Here is a 15947-nt window from a genome sequence, read left to right as displayed (position 1 = left end):
CCTTCCTGAGAAGGTCTTCATGAGAGCCAGTTTCATCATGGTGCTTGATGGGATTTGAAACTACCCTTGACAATTATTCACAGCATTAGATTTAGGAAGTAAACGAATTGCAGTTTTCATAAGTGATACCAATTTCTGATTAAGTAGTAGTATTCCAGAACAGCTGACCTTCATGTCTTTAATCAGGGGTTAGAAAGACATTCAAATGACTTGGAAGCAACTAATAAGGAGACAAAGTGTTGTTTAAGATGTCCGATAACCTTATCAGATATTTTGAATAGGAGTTTTGTCTGGCAGCTGCTCTCCCCCCTTTCCAGTACCGTGGGCCGTACTGACATACAGTACTTTCACCCAGACTGGCATCCGACAAATGTTATGACACGCGACCCTAAGCTATACATATAGTTAAACATCCCAGTGATTTTATGCTCTATATCAGTACTTATGGAATACCTCTCGTCCAATCAGATGAACTCGGATGGAACTAATTGTTGTATAACATATTTATAAACTCGACGGCTTCAGGCTCGGTTCCTGTTTTGGTTTTATCAAATGCCTGCATCTTTATTGTTTAATAGCCAACAATCTTATTTGAAGCATTTGATCTATGAACTTTCTCTAACGGTTGTGTCATGATATGAGCTGGGTCCTGCCATATGTGACTTCCCTCTGGGTTTCCGGGTTTCCTTCTGCAACAAAAACATGACTCTACTGTCTGCGGGAGTGTAAAGCAGTTGCTCAAGATGCTGGTGTTTTTGCCGTAGCACAGTCATTATAGTTCTGTTACCTGCTTCTTCTTTTTTTTCTGCAACAGGATATATACCCATGTGTACTGAGTCTATATTTGTTATCTATTTTCAGGTTTATAACCAGTCTAAAGGGCAAAAGCTTCATGCAGCCGTGCTCATGAATGGCTGTGCACGGAGCATTGTAACTTTACAATTATACTAGATATTCGGAGGTCACAGAGTGATCAAAGCGCACAATAAAACGGTTGATAGCGTTTATGTGTATGTTCAATCATTAGCCAGATATCATAATCATGTAAGGTTACTTGTTCGTAGAAGATTTTTTAATGTCTAAAAATGTCGCAATAACTAACTGTTTCACAAAAACCTCCCTTTAATAGGTTTTATGCAATGCAACCAAAAGTTACCAATTAACAACATCTTGGATAAGATCTTTAGGAAGGCTTTACAGAGCGTAAAGTAGCAGACACATCTCAATGTCAGCTGTTCAAAGGAGATTATTGCATATTTTGGATGCCCTCAGTATTTTTATGTAGGAAGAAATAAAACTCAGGAAAGCCTAGATAATAAGAAGGTGTGTCCAAACTTTTGACCGGTAGTGTAACTGACGACCAATCTGCTTTGACGGGAGTTGCGTTTAGGATTAGATTTAGAAAGTAAACGAATTGCAGTTTCCATAACTGATATTTCTGATTAATTTATCATTATTATTGTTATTATTATTGTTGTTGTTATTATTATTGTTATTATTATCTGACTTGCCGATTTAAAATTTTGGCCTATTCCTTTTAGATTTTTCAGAAAGCGATCATATGCTTTTTGCAAGACAATGCACATGCACCATTAGTGGGCGGCAATAAAGCAGTGACGCACGTGAAATAAATAAATAGTGTGTGCACCCACCCCTCCCCCCGCTGAGAGCTCCTGATTCCAGTTGGTCGTAGTGGTGTTCGAACGTGTGATCTCTGGATACTTGAGCGAATGCGATTCTGTTGCACCGCTTGGGAGCACATCGGCACAGAATTGGTACGGTATTGGAATTGGTTATGATATTGGTATGGTCTGTAGTATATTTTCATATCCTGTTTGCATTTTAATCTTGAAGTGTGAATTGGGTTTTCTGATGAGATGCTGACTTTAGCACCATTTGAGCTTGTGGTGAAGCTGTGATCATTTGTAGCTCTTTCGAAGATAATTAATTTACCCAGAGGGCGTTTGCATACCGCTGTCTTTACGTAATGCACATAAAGGTCAAAATGCAAAATCAGCGAAATGCAAAAAAATACTGTTTATGTCGACGTCAATTTCAGAACATCGTGTTCATCCTAGATAATTACACTAAACAGTTTCACTCTCGTTCTTCCCTCGAGTCAGCAAACTGTTTTTCTCTCTTCTTATCTGTCTCTAGCATGTCTTGGCAAGCTGCCTGACATGACCTTAAGCCGTCTCTTGGCTTGGGCTCCTAGCTTTTCCATCAACGTGTTCTCAAGCGTCCAAGCCCATCTTTGCATCCCATGATTCAGTGTTCATGTTTGCTCTTACACACTATACATTAGTCTTGTTTTACTTACAGATTCCCCGTGCACCACACACACACATACACACACGTGGTGAACACACACACACAAAAACTTCAAGCCCTTATCCTTGACTACAGACGTGATATCTGTGCATATGTGAGTGGGGGTGTGAGTGCAGTTTGGGGCACTGAGGGGGAAATGTACACCGCCACACATACGCACCGGCGCCACCGCACACACGGCCAGTTCAGACATGTGCCTCCTTGTGTTACGAGCTTCTTTACAAGCAATTTAACCAACAACAAGAATGAGCAAAAAATAGATTTTTTTTCTTTTTTTTTTTTTTGTTAGAGCTACGTTTATTTTTCTCCTCTTTACACAAGAACGTCACATTCTGCGGTTCACTCGTTTGAGACGTAGCTAAAATGAAGACATTTAAGAACCTGGTTGTGTTCTATGCTGTTGTTGAACATTAATAAGGCATACTAGTCTAATGATGCGGGTGTACGTGTGTGAGAAATAGAAATATGGCTCTTAAGGCTGATTGCACCACTCTTCAAGCAGAGCTCTTATCTGACCTGTGTATCTGCTATCTCTGCCTGAGGACTTCCTCCACGGACCCGCAGGCAAAACGAAGCTTTCACAACAGGGATTTTTTACACCCCAAGCATGCAGCATGTTTGTGCGTGAGGATGTTTTTTCCGAAGAAAAGGAACGCTTTGTGGCCGTTTACTTGTGTGCAGATACGCAGGCGTATGCAAGAAGTAAGGAAATACGCACAGGTTTCATGCTGAAGCGTATGAACTGTTATATCTGATTTTTAAAGTGACAGAAGTGGTGTACTGTCCCAGAGTCTTGAAATACCCTTTTCTATTCTTGAATGAATGAATGAAGTATTGCATATTTAGAACGAAATTATGTTGCAGTTGACTCCCTGTTTAGACCTGAATATTGGCATCTATATTCTGGATGTATATAGATATATTGATTAAGAAATATATTGCAGAACTAATAAGAATAAATTGCACAGCCGAAAAACCATATTGCACATTAAATACATTACTTCCTCCTTCTGCTTAAAGAAAAGGGTAAAACTTCAACAGAGTCACGAGCTGGTCAGCCTCTGCATTCTGAAAGACTTCTTCATAGCGTTTGCAGATCTGTTAAGAACAATCTTCTCATTCTACAGTATGTCTAGGCGAGTTATGAGCACTAAAGGAAAGTGTGCAAAACATTAATTATGTCAAAATAGCTAAACCTTTAATTTAATAACCAATTTTTTTCATCATAAAACGTACAATATGTTTGTCTTCTTTTTGCATGTATGTGTCTTGTGTAGGAATTTAGTTTTAAAGGTTTGAGAGAATGTGTGTGTGTGTGTGTGTGTGTGTGTGTGTGTGTGTGTACAGGGGTGTGTACGCGCAGAGGGTTGCAAGGACGAGGACACCCAGGAATGTGGCGGGTTATTGTGAAATATGGCAACTGCAGAATCCGTTCCTTCCTGCAGAATCCGCAAACAAGCGAGCGCTCATGGGTAGAACCAAGCAAGGCATTTCTGTGCGCACGCACACACACACACACATTCCCCGACACCAGGGTCATCTGGGGGGAAACGGGCACATGCAGATTTCATGTGGTCAAAACGATACACTTCACTTCTCTTTCATGATTTGAATCATTATACTGCAGTCATGACTCATGGCTGAAAAGACTCTTTTTATTTCCGAATTATGAACAGTGCAAAACTTCGTGCATTTCTCACTATTTCAGTACGAAACTAAATAAACCCCAAAATGGCTACAAATAGAGGGTAAATATGATGGCACCATTTATTAACATAAAATGAATGCACCTTCATGTTTTATACTGTACCGTGCTCGAAAACATCAGTAAATGTTAAACAGGTTTTTACGCCTTCATTCATAAAAGTTTCATTGCACGCTCCGTCACTTGCGCCAGAGACATTGGATCCAGTGTGCCTTCTGTTGATGTATGGTTTGCACTGAATAGGATTTCTGCTCAGTGTTCAGACAGTGCAGTCGCAGTAAAATGAATTAAATGCTGATTTCCACGGTGTGACTCGCACATTTCCCACGACGCACCTTGTGTCACAATGCATCATTACACGCCTACACAGCTTCAGTCATTGGGCGGTATTTTGTCTGATAATTCACCAGTAATAAATCAGTTATCGGTCATGTATAACCCATGTCTATGCCTTGTTGAATTTCTTTCCTACCACACACACGCCTGTGAAGACAGAGGGACTGTGTATTAAATGGCTGTAGAGGTTAATGCTTTACTTTTAGTTAATTAGAAATAAAGCTGAAAATCTACAGTTCAGTCAGCTTTTGACTGCTTCTATTTAAATCCGTTGTAATCGTGTGCCGAGGCAAGGATATGTCGTGCTGTATCAGTGTCCAAATACTTATGGATTAGGCTAACTACTTTTACGTTTGACAACCGATTCCTTCCCTATTTCCGAGGCATTGTTTGGTGAGCATTTAAGTTTTTTGCTCCGTTGTTCCCGGGAGCCAGGAGTTCTGCTGATCAGCTTGTTTAAAGGAAATACCTTATCTGAAAGAAGGAGAGTGTGGGTGTGGAGACCCTAGAAGGTGTATTGCTGCATTCACTGGCCAGCTTTAACCCCTTTATTGATTCTTTTTTATAAAAGAACCAACTTGCTAAAACCCTATTTTTTTGCAAAAGTAAACAAAGTAATAAGAGCTATTTGAAGTCTTGCACTATTGGGAGGAGTGTTCTGATTGATATCATTTTATACACTAATGATATCAAAGCTTTCAGCATAAGCTGATATCCGGTATTGATTGTGAAATTCTTTTCATAAGTGAAAATATCTGAACTGTAACTATCAAAATCAATGGTCAGAAGATGTGTGACTTTCTCTAACAGTATTATAGAACACTGCATCATACTGCATTATAGCAGTAATTCCAATGATACTTTTGAGCACAGGCTTGCATTAATGCATTCAGGGCTTGAATAATATTATCATGATGAGATTTTCTGCAAGCAGACTTACATTTGTCCACATTTTAGAATAGCCAGAGGTATTGTGCAGCTGTACCATGAAATTTTCTGACACAGGACAGAACTTTAAGATTTAAGAGATATGAAAATTAATAACTTGATGACAGGGAGAAGGACTATATGGTACGCTTGATCTGCAGTAATGTAAGTGATAACAGGAGCCGGCTTGTTTTAATGAATGTCTGACAATGAAAAAATTGTCTAAAGAAAAAGTCTCCGGGTGTGTTAATGCTCCAGCTAAAATCCCACTCAGATAATACACATCTTCATACCTTAAACTGCGTTTCTTTCACTTCTCTTCCAAGTGCACCATTTCTGTGTCTATGTAAATGGCGCTATAGCTGAGCCAAACCCCTCCAGAGAACAGCAGAGCCGAACACCAAGCTTAAGGAAGGTATATTCTAGTTCACAGTAGGGGGAAAAGGTCTGCTTGTCTTGTTTAAAGCCGAGCTAATAAAAACATGTAAAAACTCAGTTTTTTTTTTTTTTTTGTACACAGAAACTCGATGTCTGAAAGTGACTATAATAAGCCACCTTTGAATAAATGAAGTACAGTAAATATTAAATTGCTGTGTGGTTAAAGAGGAATAGAACACTTCAGACAGGCTGTTATTTTACCATCAAGATAGGATCAAAGCACCTCGATTTTTTTATTATTTATTTTGGAAGCATCAAATGTTTCATGTGCGTAAAAATGTTTCAGTTCTAGTTTACCTCGGCGTGTCTGTGGCTTTGGTGGGAAAATATGGTGAGATCAGGTGTTTACAGGCGAGTGTTAGCTCTGTAACAAGTGTACTGTGTCAGACTGCGAGATCACATATTTTTGCATATCGCTCAGTTTTATCTTTGAGTTTGAGTTTCTTAATCTTTCATCTGTCTCTTTTTTGACGCTCGTCATTTCCTCTAGGTCGTGATGCTCATATGCTTATCTCAGCTACAATATTTATACACAAAACATATTTGCTGCCAGTTTTTTTTTAAACGGAAGGTTTTTTTTTGGCAGCATTTCTTGTGATTAATTTTTGGGGGTTTATTCGAAGAAGGTAAAGCATGTTAAGGTTAAAGAAATAATCTGTGATTATCTCCCTCTCATGGAGCGTTTGGCAACGCGGAGAAATGTCTGGAAGACTTTAGGAAGCCGGTTCCCTTCCTTTGGTCCTCGCTCTGCCTTCGGTTGCCAGATTGGGCTGATTGATTTCTCTGCTGGCTCGGACGGAGCTATGCGGCAGTTACACTTGGCTCGAGAGTGTGCTAATTTGTGTGTCTTAGAGCTACAGAGAGCTTTTTTTCCCCCTCTCCTTTGTGTGTGTGTGTGTGTGTGTGTGTGTGTGTGTGTGTGTGTGCGTTCAGTCTTGTGGTCTCTGTGTTGACTAGCCATGTCGACCTGAGTGTTCATTCCCGGACATGATTTTGTGTGTGTGTGTGTGTGCGCGCGCGCACAGGGCAGGGCATTCCTCAGCCCTTTCTCTTCCCCTAACTCCCACGCAGGCAGCTACAATAACCACTCTGTGACCTTAAGACTAGCTGTGTGCATTTCTGCAGCACTGTGTGTGGAATGTGTGGATCGGCCTGCGCTTTGTCAGGTCAAAAGATGTGTGTGTGCGTGTACGAGTGTGTTCATGATTCATTTGTTGGTATCACATATACCAGATATATTTGCTTGTTTTTTATCATAATTGTTTACCATGTAAGGTCATATGTTTTTGTATATACGAGTATACTGTACGATGTGTACACGCGCACCCTCACGTGCAAACGTCAAAGACAGGCAGCGCTCAGTGAGGGGCCCACTAACTAGCTAACCGCAGTTAAGAATGCAGGGCCTCTTCATTAGCAGCAGCTCTGCCAAGTGAATGTGGGCTGCTGCAGGAGTCTGAGCTCCAACCACAGCTCCTCTACACATAGCCTACTGCAGTGCTGAGAAACTACAAAGTGCTCATACACACATACTGTACAGTACACACACCAGCCAGCACCAAACCCAACTCCAGTACTCGTTACGTGCTCACATGAGAGGCTATAACATACAGTATGTGCACGATGTGTGTGTGTGTGAGGCGCTAGTGAAATCAGCGTTCAAAGTCAGGCAGATTCCCTTTTAAAGGTTACAATCACTAACAACGTTGTCATAAGCTGAAGAAATATCACACATTAGATCTTGTATCATAACCAACCTGGCCTTCTTGTGTGTCTGCAAATCTTTATTTCTTGGACTCAGAAAAGAGGGCAGACAGTTATCATGGGTTAATGCTTCCTCTTTAAGATAAGGATTCAATTATTATTACAACATAATGCTTTTTTTTCAGCTAGGAAGCTGCGGTCAGAGAGCAGGGTCAGCCAGGATACAGCACCCCTTGAGCGGATAAGGTTAAGAGAGAGGAAGCCTGGTGGTGCTTTGGCATGAACCCCGACCTTCCGATCAGTGACCTTAGCTGTTTGAGCCACCCCTGCCCCGTCATCGGGTTAATCGTCAACACATCCAGTTGTTGGTCACACTGACTAACAGGATGATGTGTCGCTGATGACCCCAAACTCTTGAAACCACACGTACACCACAGGCGATTTCGTCACACCAATCAGTGTGCACTGCGTCTCTTGGGGATGACTGGGGAGGAAACCCACCGAGCACAGAGAAAACATGCAAACTCCTTGTAGACGGGCCAGACATGATATTCAACCCACCTACCCTGGAGGTGCGAGGTGACCGCGCTAAATGATAGCTGCTGTGACGCTGGGTTAACTGTGTAGCGATCAAAATGATTCTCTGTTTGGGATGGACAGAAAGGACTGATAACCTTTTGAACATATTTGGATTACTACTATAAAACTACAAAGTCACATCCCGCTGCACGCAGGATATATGCTTGTATTTGCATTCTCTTTATTTTTGCTGGTCCAATAAATCTTTCTCTCTATCTGTGTCTATTAGACGACAGTATTTCGGCGGCGAGCGTATCAGACATGCAGGACCGGCTGTCGTCTCTGGAACTGCGTGTACAGCAGCAGGAAGATGAGCTCACCGTGATGAAGGCCGCTTTGGCCGATGTTCTCCGACGCCTTGCGCAGTCCGAGGACATGGCCGCCAAGAAGCAGCAGAACACCAAAGGTAAGAAAGCCTCGTGTTTGTGGATTTTTTGCGTGAGTAGCAGTATGGCATTTGAATTTTAATATGATTTACAATATATTATATCCAGGCGAAATGCTATTGCCTTTAGATGTCACATAAGCAACAGTTAAAGATTTCAGAACTTTTTGGTACTGTAGAACTCTTCTTGGGTAGAATAAATAACAGGATTGTTTTTACAATGCATCCACAAAATGTACACAAAATGTATATATATTTCTGTCGAACTTGGCACAGTATTGAGGTTAGATTAGAAGTGTATAAACTGCTGCTTATAAACTCTGCATTTCTTTTGTACAGGTAATATCTACTTTAAATGTATTTAATTTGCTTTATTTAATTGCTTACCCAATCAATCAGTCATTTAAGCAATCGATCAATTAATTAGAATGGGCTTTCCAGAAGAATGAATAGAGCAACTGCGTAACCCGACTTTCCTGTATAAAATTTAACATAAAAATAAATAAACAAACAAAACTTGTAACGGCAACTGTGAATCCATCCAAAAAAAGCACCCAGATTATTGTTGTATACTGAAAAACAAAGCGGCATTTGAAAACGAGGAAATGCATTTGTGCCAAAAAACACTTCTGGCACAATCTTAGCCCATATCCGCGCTCCAGCTCCTCCTTTCCTGTTCCCACCGTGCTCTGCCACCATTAGCAACTATCTAGGAGCATGTGTGTGTGTGCATCTTTTACAGCTCTTCTAACTATAGCATGTGTGTGTGCACAGGACGTTGGAATTGTGTAATCGTGCCTATTTCCAAGCTGCATGGCTTTTGATCTATCAGAGTTTATAGCTCTGTAAAGCCTTAATCAAGAATCAGCTCTAATCAGACACATAAATTTGCCACAGGCTCTTTGCTAAGCATGCGGTGATCACTCTACTATTTGGGCATTTCCAAAATTCCAGCCTTGAGTAACAGGAGGGATTGTAAAAAAGAGGATTCATCAGAATAAGATTTGTCCTTTTTTATTATTTTATTTTTTTAATGATACCCAACTTTTAGTTGAAGAAGAACACCATAATCTTAGTGGCGTTAACTTCTCTGTAGTCTGCACTGACCTCAGAAATCCCGTGTGTGTAGCACTGCATCTCTATTTTTGTGGGAAGACTGAGACGAGACTGGGAAAATGACATCGCAAGCAGACACATCTCTTTCAAGCGTCTTCCTGTGCTCCATTTCATGCCCTTCCTCTTTTCTGCCCTCTCTGTCACGCTTACTGAGACATTTAATACGAGTCCTGGTTCATGTCACGTTTTATTCTATTCCCATTCTTTCCGCACGAAATTCTTTTCTTGCCATATTCTCAATTCATCACACGGTGCCTAAAGGCCTGTTTTTCCCATAATCCTGTATTGTTCGTGCGAACAGTTTAAATGGTAATGAATTTTTAAAAAATTTATTGATTCGCTTAATCACGTATGGATTTGCTACTCATAGATTAAGAAGTATTACATTGTACTCGCATTGTAGCAGGAATTCTAACATTGAATGACCTTGTAATCTGATTGTAAAGACAATGCGATGACGCCGAATGTTGTGACAGCCTTGGGGCAGCGTTGTTTTTGAAAGTTGAAATAACTTTGATAAAATGACTTTGAGATAACATTGAACCAAAAACATACGAATTATGAATATGAGAACAACAACAAAATTTTAACCGTATGTGGAGCATTTATGCAGATTAACATCCATTTGAACCACAGCTAAATACATTCATGGTCTCTTAAGTTGCTTCAGAATTCTGTCTCACGTTGCACATATTTGAGTGAAATATTGCATCTCAGCTCCCAAATTACTGCACTGTAATGTGGTGTTTGTGGTGCATGTTGTTATGAATGCGCATAAAAATAGCATATTCCCTAGCGTGCAGCACTCCCACCCCACTACCCCCACTTAGCCTGAGGATTTGGTATTAATTTGGTTTTGAAGTTTTTGTAACATTGTGTTATTGGGTCATTCGTTATTCCATTGTCATGTAGTCAACACTGATCCCACTTTATTCTAACGTTTAAAAACAACCTAATATTAGCATCGTCCCAATGTCCGTATCATTGCCAAATTAGCCACATTTTACAAACTTTGACGAACTCGAATTGTCAATCGTTAACACAATTGCTAGTTCTGTATTATTTGGAAAAACAAGGCATATGGAGAAACGACTAGAAGAAAAAGATGCATTAAACACCAACAACACCAACAACCAAAGTTCTCAAAGACTTTCCGGACATTCAGGAGCACACTTAAGCCCAATCCCAATTCTACCCCTTACCCCTTCCCCTACCCCTTCCCCTACCCCATACTGTACACGGATAACGCATATGATCAATAACATGCTCACGCTAAATAAAAACATAAATGTAGAACAGATTCACCAGCCTTTAAATTAATACTATTAACAGTGAAGCCACATAGGTTTGGGTTCCCCTCGTCCCACCAGATCCGGTTCTGGTACCTCAAGGTACGCCTCTGCAGGCCCTCTGGGGGTGTTTTGCAGGGTTTGGCACCAGATTTTTGGGAGCAGATCCTTTAGTTGGTGTGTGTTGCGGGGTGAGTCCTCCGTAGATCGGACTCGTTTGTCCAGCACATCCTATGGTTGGTTGATCAGATTGGGATCTGGGGAGTTTGAAGAACTTGTTGGGGCTTGGGTTGTTTTCCTGCTGGTTTTCATGCGTGGCAGGTTGTAGTGCAGTAGTTGTTCTTTGGGGGATTTGTGTTGCATTGGCTTTTCTATGAAATCGGACCAGACAGGCTGGACTTTGGTCCCCACAGGTGGGCATAGCCTTGGGTGCACATGATTCTGTCACCAGTAGTGTAAAGTTGTTCAGTTCACCAGACATTGTTGATGTAACTTAATATGATTGCAATGTTTTGGACAGGAGTACAATTTTTGTCTGAGTATTTTGTCTAAGTATTTTGTCTGAATGGAAATATACTTAAGTGATGTGATAGTTCAGCTACCATAGCTTTCTAAACATGACCGAGCTCAGCTTTGGTAGCAGATGTCATGGCTCGTTGCAACCCGTCACGTGCATTATTTATCTTATTTTCTCCCATTGTTTTACTACAGGTGTTGACTCAGAAACTAGCTACAGGGGGCGGTTTTCCCAGATCTTCATGGATCCATTTTTACTTATCCTTTCGGGTCTGTTTAGCAAAATGATACCATGCATTGTTTTAAAAGGAGGCTTTGCTGGAAAAACAGAAGATTTATGTATTGTGTTCGTTTAATTCAAAAGACTTATCGATTAAAAGTGCAAATGTAAAGTTGAAATGAAATAAAACTTGTCCTCTTAAAATTGTCTAAATTATATCATAACATAATTACCAATAATGAAGTGTAAAGAGGTAATTGTCGTTGTTGTTGTTTCTGTTGTTGTTGAATGCTGATAAATTGAAACTCGGTCACCTTTTTAAGGCTGTAAAATGGTGTTTCACTCTGTTTTCAGTCTGTGACGAGGAATCTCTGGCTGTGATTAGTCCTCATTGTTCGAGTTTGTTTATCTTTCCTGTCTGGTAGGGTGCTAATGGTTACACCTGGGTGTTTTTTCAATATGATAAAGTCTCAGACAGCGAGTGTTTATTTTATTTTTTTTATTTTGCCCATACCTAATAATGTCTGATCTTGTTAGGATTTGACGGTGTTTGATAGCGTCTGGCAGATAAAAAACAGGGAAGTCTGCTTGCGGATAAAAAACAGAGATTTCCTCCATTGTGTTGGATCACATGACATCCTCTGAGACTTTACAGGCCCACACGTATATACAGACACACGCATACACGCATGCAGAAACTGCAGCCTGGTGAGAGGAGCCACATGTTGCGTATGTTTTTGTTGCGAGCTAATGGAACGAGCACCAGATCACCACTTTTCCACCACAGGCAAACCCAAATACCAAGACGCATCCACTCCGGAAGACGTGATTAATCAAATCTAAGCTGCAAAGATTACAAGGCACAGTCATACAATAATTACAAACATGTCTGTTAGGACAAGAAAAGGTGCATGCGAGAATCCGACAAGCAGAGCAGCGCAATTAAATCAGACCTTTACAGGAGCGCGTCACTGAACGGGAGTTTTAAATAGCGTGGCTGATGCAAACTACTGCAACGGGGTCAGAGCTTACCCTAAGAATGACATGCTAAGGTTAGGTTTGCTCATTAAGGCACTTAGCATTGCTGTCAGGTTCACCAATGCAATCACATGATTCGGAGATTTGTTCGGGGATGGATTCAGGCTATTAAATACTCATCCCTTAATCAGGTTTAATTGTAGATCTGCCGTGCTTTGTGCCAAAACAACACAACAAACCCCTTTTAAATTTCTTTCTAATGTTTACATTTTTATATCTGAGCTGGATAATATCGATCTGTTCATCAGAAGCCTGAATGAAATAAAATGAACACAACCTAAAAAGAGTAATGCTTTGTTTTTCAGGAAGAATCGCTCACACACACATCGACACATTGTTAAGTCCATGGCCTGTTTTTAGGGATGGTGCTGGGATGTGTTTCCTCCCTAGGGTTGTTATGATTTGATTTAAATGTTATCTGATTCTGCCAGAGTAAATGTATGTGCTCTGCCTGGCTTTTCTATATAAGCTTTAGGTGTGACTGCGTTTTGTATTTTAGTTTATCCTTTAAGGAGTGGTGGCTCTCCAGATCAGCTCGCCCAGTCTAACCTCTTCCTTCGTGATCCAATTAGCTTGTCTGTATCCTGTCCTTATTAAGCTGTCTTTTATCCTGCACATTCGCCCTACCTTTCCTCCCCTCTCCTGAGTTCTACTTTCAAATCGCCCTTACATCACCACCCTCCTCCTCCTCATTATCCTTTATTGACGACTTTAATTTTTCCAGAATTTACTCAAGTAAATTGGTTTTGCTTGTAAATATGCCTCCAGAACAGTAGAAATAATGTCTAATGACTTTCTCTAGTGGAAACGGTGTGTATTTACACTCTAATGAAACAAATGAACTTTCTCTTCATGTCTCGTGCAGGTCAGGCACCGCTGCGCGAGGCTTTCTCCATGTCCTGCATCGCTAACGGTGGCTCCAGCGGCCGCAAGTCTCACAGAGACAGCTCCACGGTGTCCGTAGCCAGGAAAGAGACGCTGTCCTCTGCAGCCAAAAGGTAATACACGCTTACAAGCGCGCGCAACTCGCGCGGATCATTTAAGAAAGACAAAGCACACTATGTTCTAATCACGGTGTTGAAGTCATGCCATGTCATGCATTTTTCTTTGGAAATGCCATTTCTAATCCCTTATTTATATCAGATCTTCGGGTTCCTAATAATCTGTTTGTTTCGCAGCGTGTAATATTCCAGTGAAAATCTTTCAGATGGTTTGAAGATATTTGCCAGATATTTGAACCTTCCTCATTTTCATCATTAAATTTGAAAAGCACAAAATTTGTTTGTTAAAACTAAAGAGGAAGAAGTAATGTCTACATACTGTATTCTGTTCTTTTTTTTTTTTTTTTTTTTTTTTTACTTATTTATGTTTTCCATGTTTTTGCCCATTTCACCTCAATGCTCTTTTTTCTGTCACATGACCTGGTTGGCCTGTTTTGCAGCGACATGGAGAAGAAAAAAGACAAGCATCCGCTAGAAGAGATCAAGGAGAAGGAAGAGCCACCACAAGCTAACGATAAACCCCCTTCAACACCCAGCACGCCACAGGCACCGTCCCCATCCAGCCAACCCCCTTCCCCTCACCCCCTTCAGGCCCAGAGGGCCATCCATGAGAGCAAGGGGTCCTCCCCGGCCAAAAGGTTCCTCCCAGTATCCATTGCAGCAATTTTACAGCGTACTGCAAAGCTCTGCCAACAAACTCACTATGCACTTTACCTCTGGCTAAGGGACAGGCTTGACATGCTTCCCAAATCAATCTTTTGCTTCGTAAAAATTGTATTCTTTTGCTTGTGCTTATAACCCATACTTTCCCAAAGCCCTTAAACACAGATACTGAATAATATATAATATGTCAGGGATTTGACTTACTGTAATGATCAGGCTTTGGATTGTTTCATCAGTTTAATAATAAAAGATACGAGACATGAAAAGTCATGCATTGACTTGACTTGAATTTAAAGATCCTACATGAAGAAAAGAATAATGTCAGATCAATGATATCAGAAACTGTACTTTGAGGAGACTTGCGTCTGTCAGATCTGTAAAACGTATCGCTCGCATGTAATTGGTTATAGCCCCTGAAGAAAAACACAAGCGTATATGCAGCAGGCCTGCAATCTGTGGGATTGACTACCTTTCTGGACTAATTAGTCAGAGCAGAAACACCCCTCCAGATTTGTGGAAGAAATTCAAATCTGTAACCGAGCATGTGACATTGTGAGCTTGGAACATGTCCGTACAGTATATGTAACCAGCTTGTGCGTTAACTCAAGTGCGCGCTGACTCCACATCCACTATAATCAGAATGTATTTAATTAGCTCAGAGCCAATTTTCCAGAGATCTTCATACTGCAGCCTGTCTGACCCAGTTAGCCTAAGCCGTGACATATTAATCAGGCCCTTCATCAACATTTAAGTTTCATGGCTTGATCCATGGGAGTTGGACTGGGCAGGTAATAAATGATCAGTCAAGGCCTGGGCCATGGTCAGTGGATTTAGCCAGACCAGGCATCTGCAAACAATTGTATTATTGTGCAGACATGGATTATGAGAGTTCCACTTGCATTAATGCGAGTACATAACTACATGGCTGAGTGGTTTTTATAGAACCACTACAGGATCACATAGTGCTTAGTATCATAACTTTTATTATTTAGCCTCGGGTATTATCAAACCAGCATTCGTTCCTATTCAAGTGCTGGTAGGGCGTGAGAAGCAGGACTGCTGAGAGTCGGTTTAAAGACAACAAAGTGGAGCAGCTGCTAGGTGATCCGTCACTGCACTGGCACCCACTATATTGGGATTTAAGTTATCATTTAGTATTAAGGACAAACATGTTCTCATAGAGCAGTCACACTTAGCTTGGGAAGCATGTCTGATCTGCTGGACCCTGAAGCAACCCCCTTTTCCTGCTCCCTTCCTGCTCAAGGTTAACAGCGCGGGGACTGCTTCTATGATGATAAACTTTGCTGTCGGCCAGTAATGGACGTGGTCTTGTGTGTGTGCATGAGCTGTGGATTACTCATGACGACTTCTAAGTACCTCCAACCACTGGCACACTTGAATGTAAACCCATTCTTCACTAGTTGTAATTGAAGTACTAGAGAACATGGTAATTAGAGCTAGTGAAACAGTGACATTTTATTTGTGATAATAAAGTGGGACTGGGATTTTTACGCACATTGTAACACAGGGTTTTAAACCTATAAACAGCACGACTGGCCCATATATGCTGACTATAAAGGAGAACATGGAAGAATGTTCGGCATTAAGAACAGCTTCAGTTTGCGTCATAAATACCCATAAAACACATCTAATTAATCATTTAATTCGTTCTATTAAATAAAGTAATTTATAATAAAAA

At 40.8% G+C, this 15947-nt stretch overlaps 1 protein-coding gene across 4 annotated transcripts in view; it reads left to right on the top strand.

The window, feature by feature from the left end:
* LOC128528557 (echinoderm microtubule-associated protein-like 4) overlaps positions 1-15947 on the top strand; it is an 86903-nt gene that overhangs the window by 46550 nt on the left and 24406 nt on the right. For 3 of the 4 annotated variants that reach the window (XM_053501458.1, XM_053501459.1, XM_053501457.1), the window contains exons 2-4: positions 8250-8426; positions 13450-13582; positions 14026-14223. In XM_053501458.1, coding sequence (XP_053357433.1) covers positions 8250-8426; positions 13450-13582; positions 14026-14223 — 508 coding nt within the window. Of the gene's footprint in view, positions 1-1672; positions 1776-8249; positions 8427-13449; positions 13583-14025; positions 14224-15947 lie in introns of those variants that run through there. The other variant, XM_053501461.1, reaches the window with a different exon arrangement.

The sequence above is a fragment of the Clarias gariepinus genome, chromosome 8, assembly GCF_024256425.1.
Source record: "Clarias gariepinus isolate MV-2021 ecotype Netherlands chromosome 8, CGAR_prim_01v2, whole genome shotgun sequence".
NCBI lineage: Eukaryota > Metazoa > Chordata > Actinopteri > Siluriformes > Clariidae > Clarias > Clarias gariepinus.
Note: the sequence above shows the minus strand (reverse complement) of the source record. Positions and strands in the feature narration are given on the sequence as shown.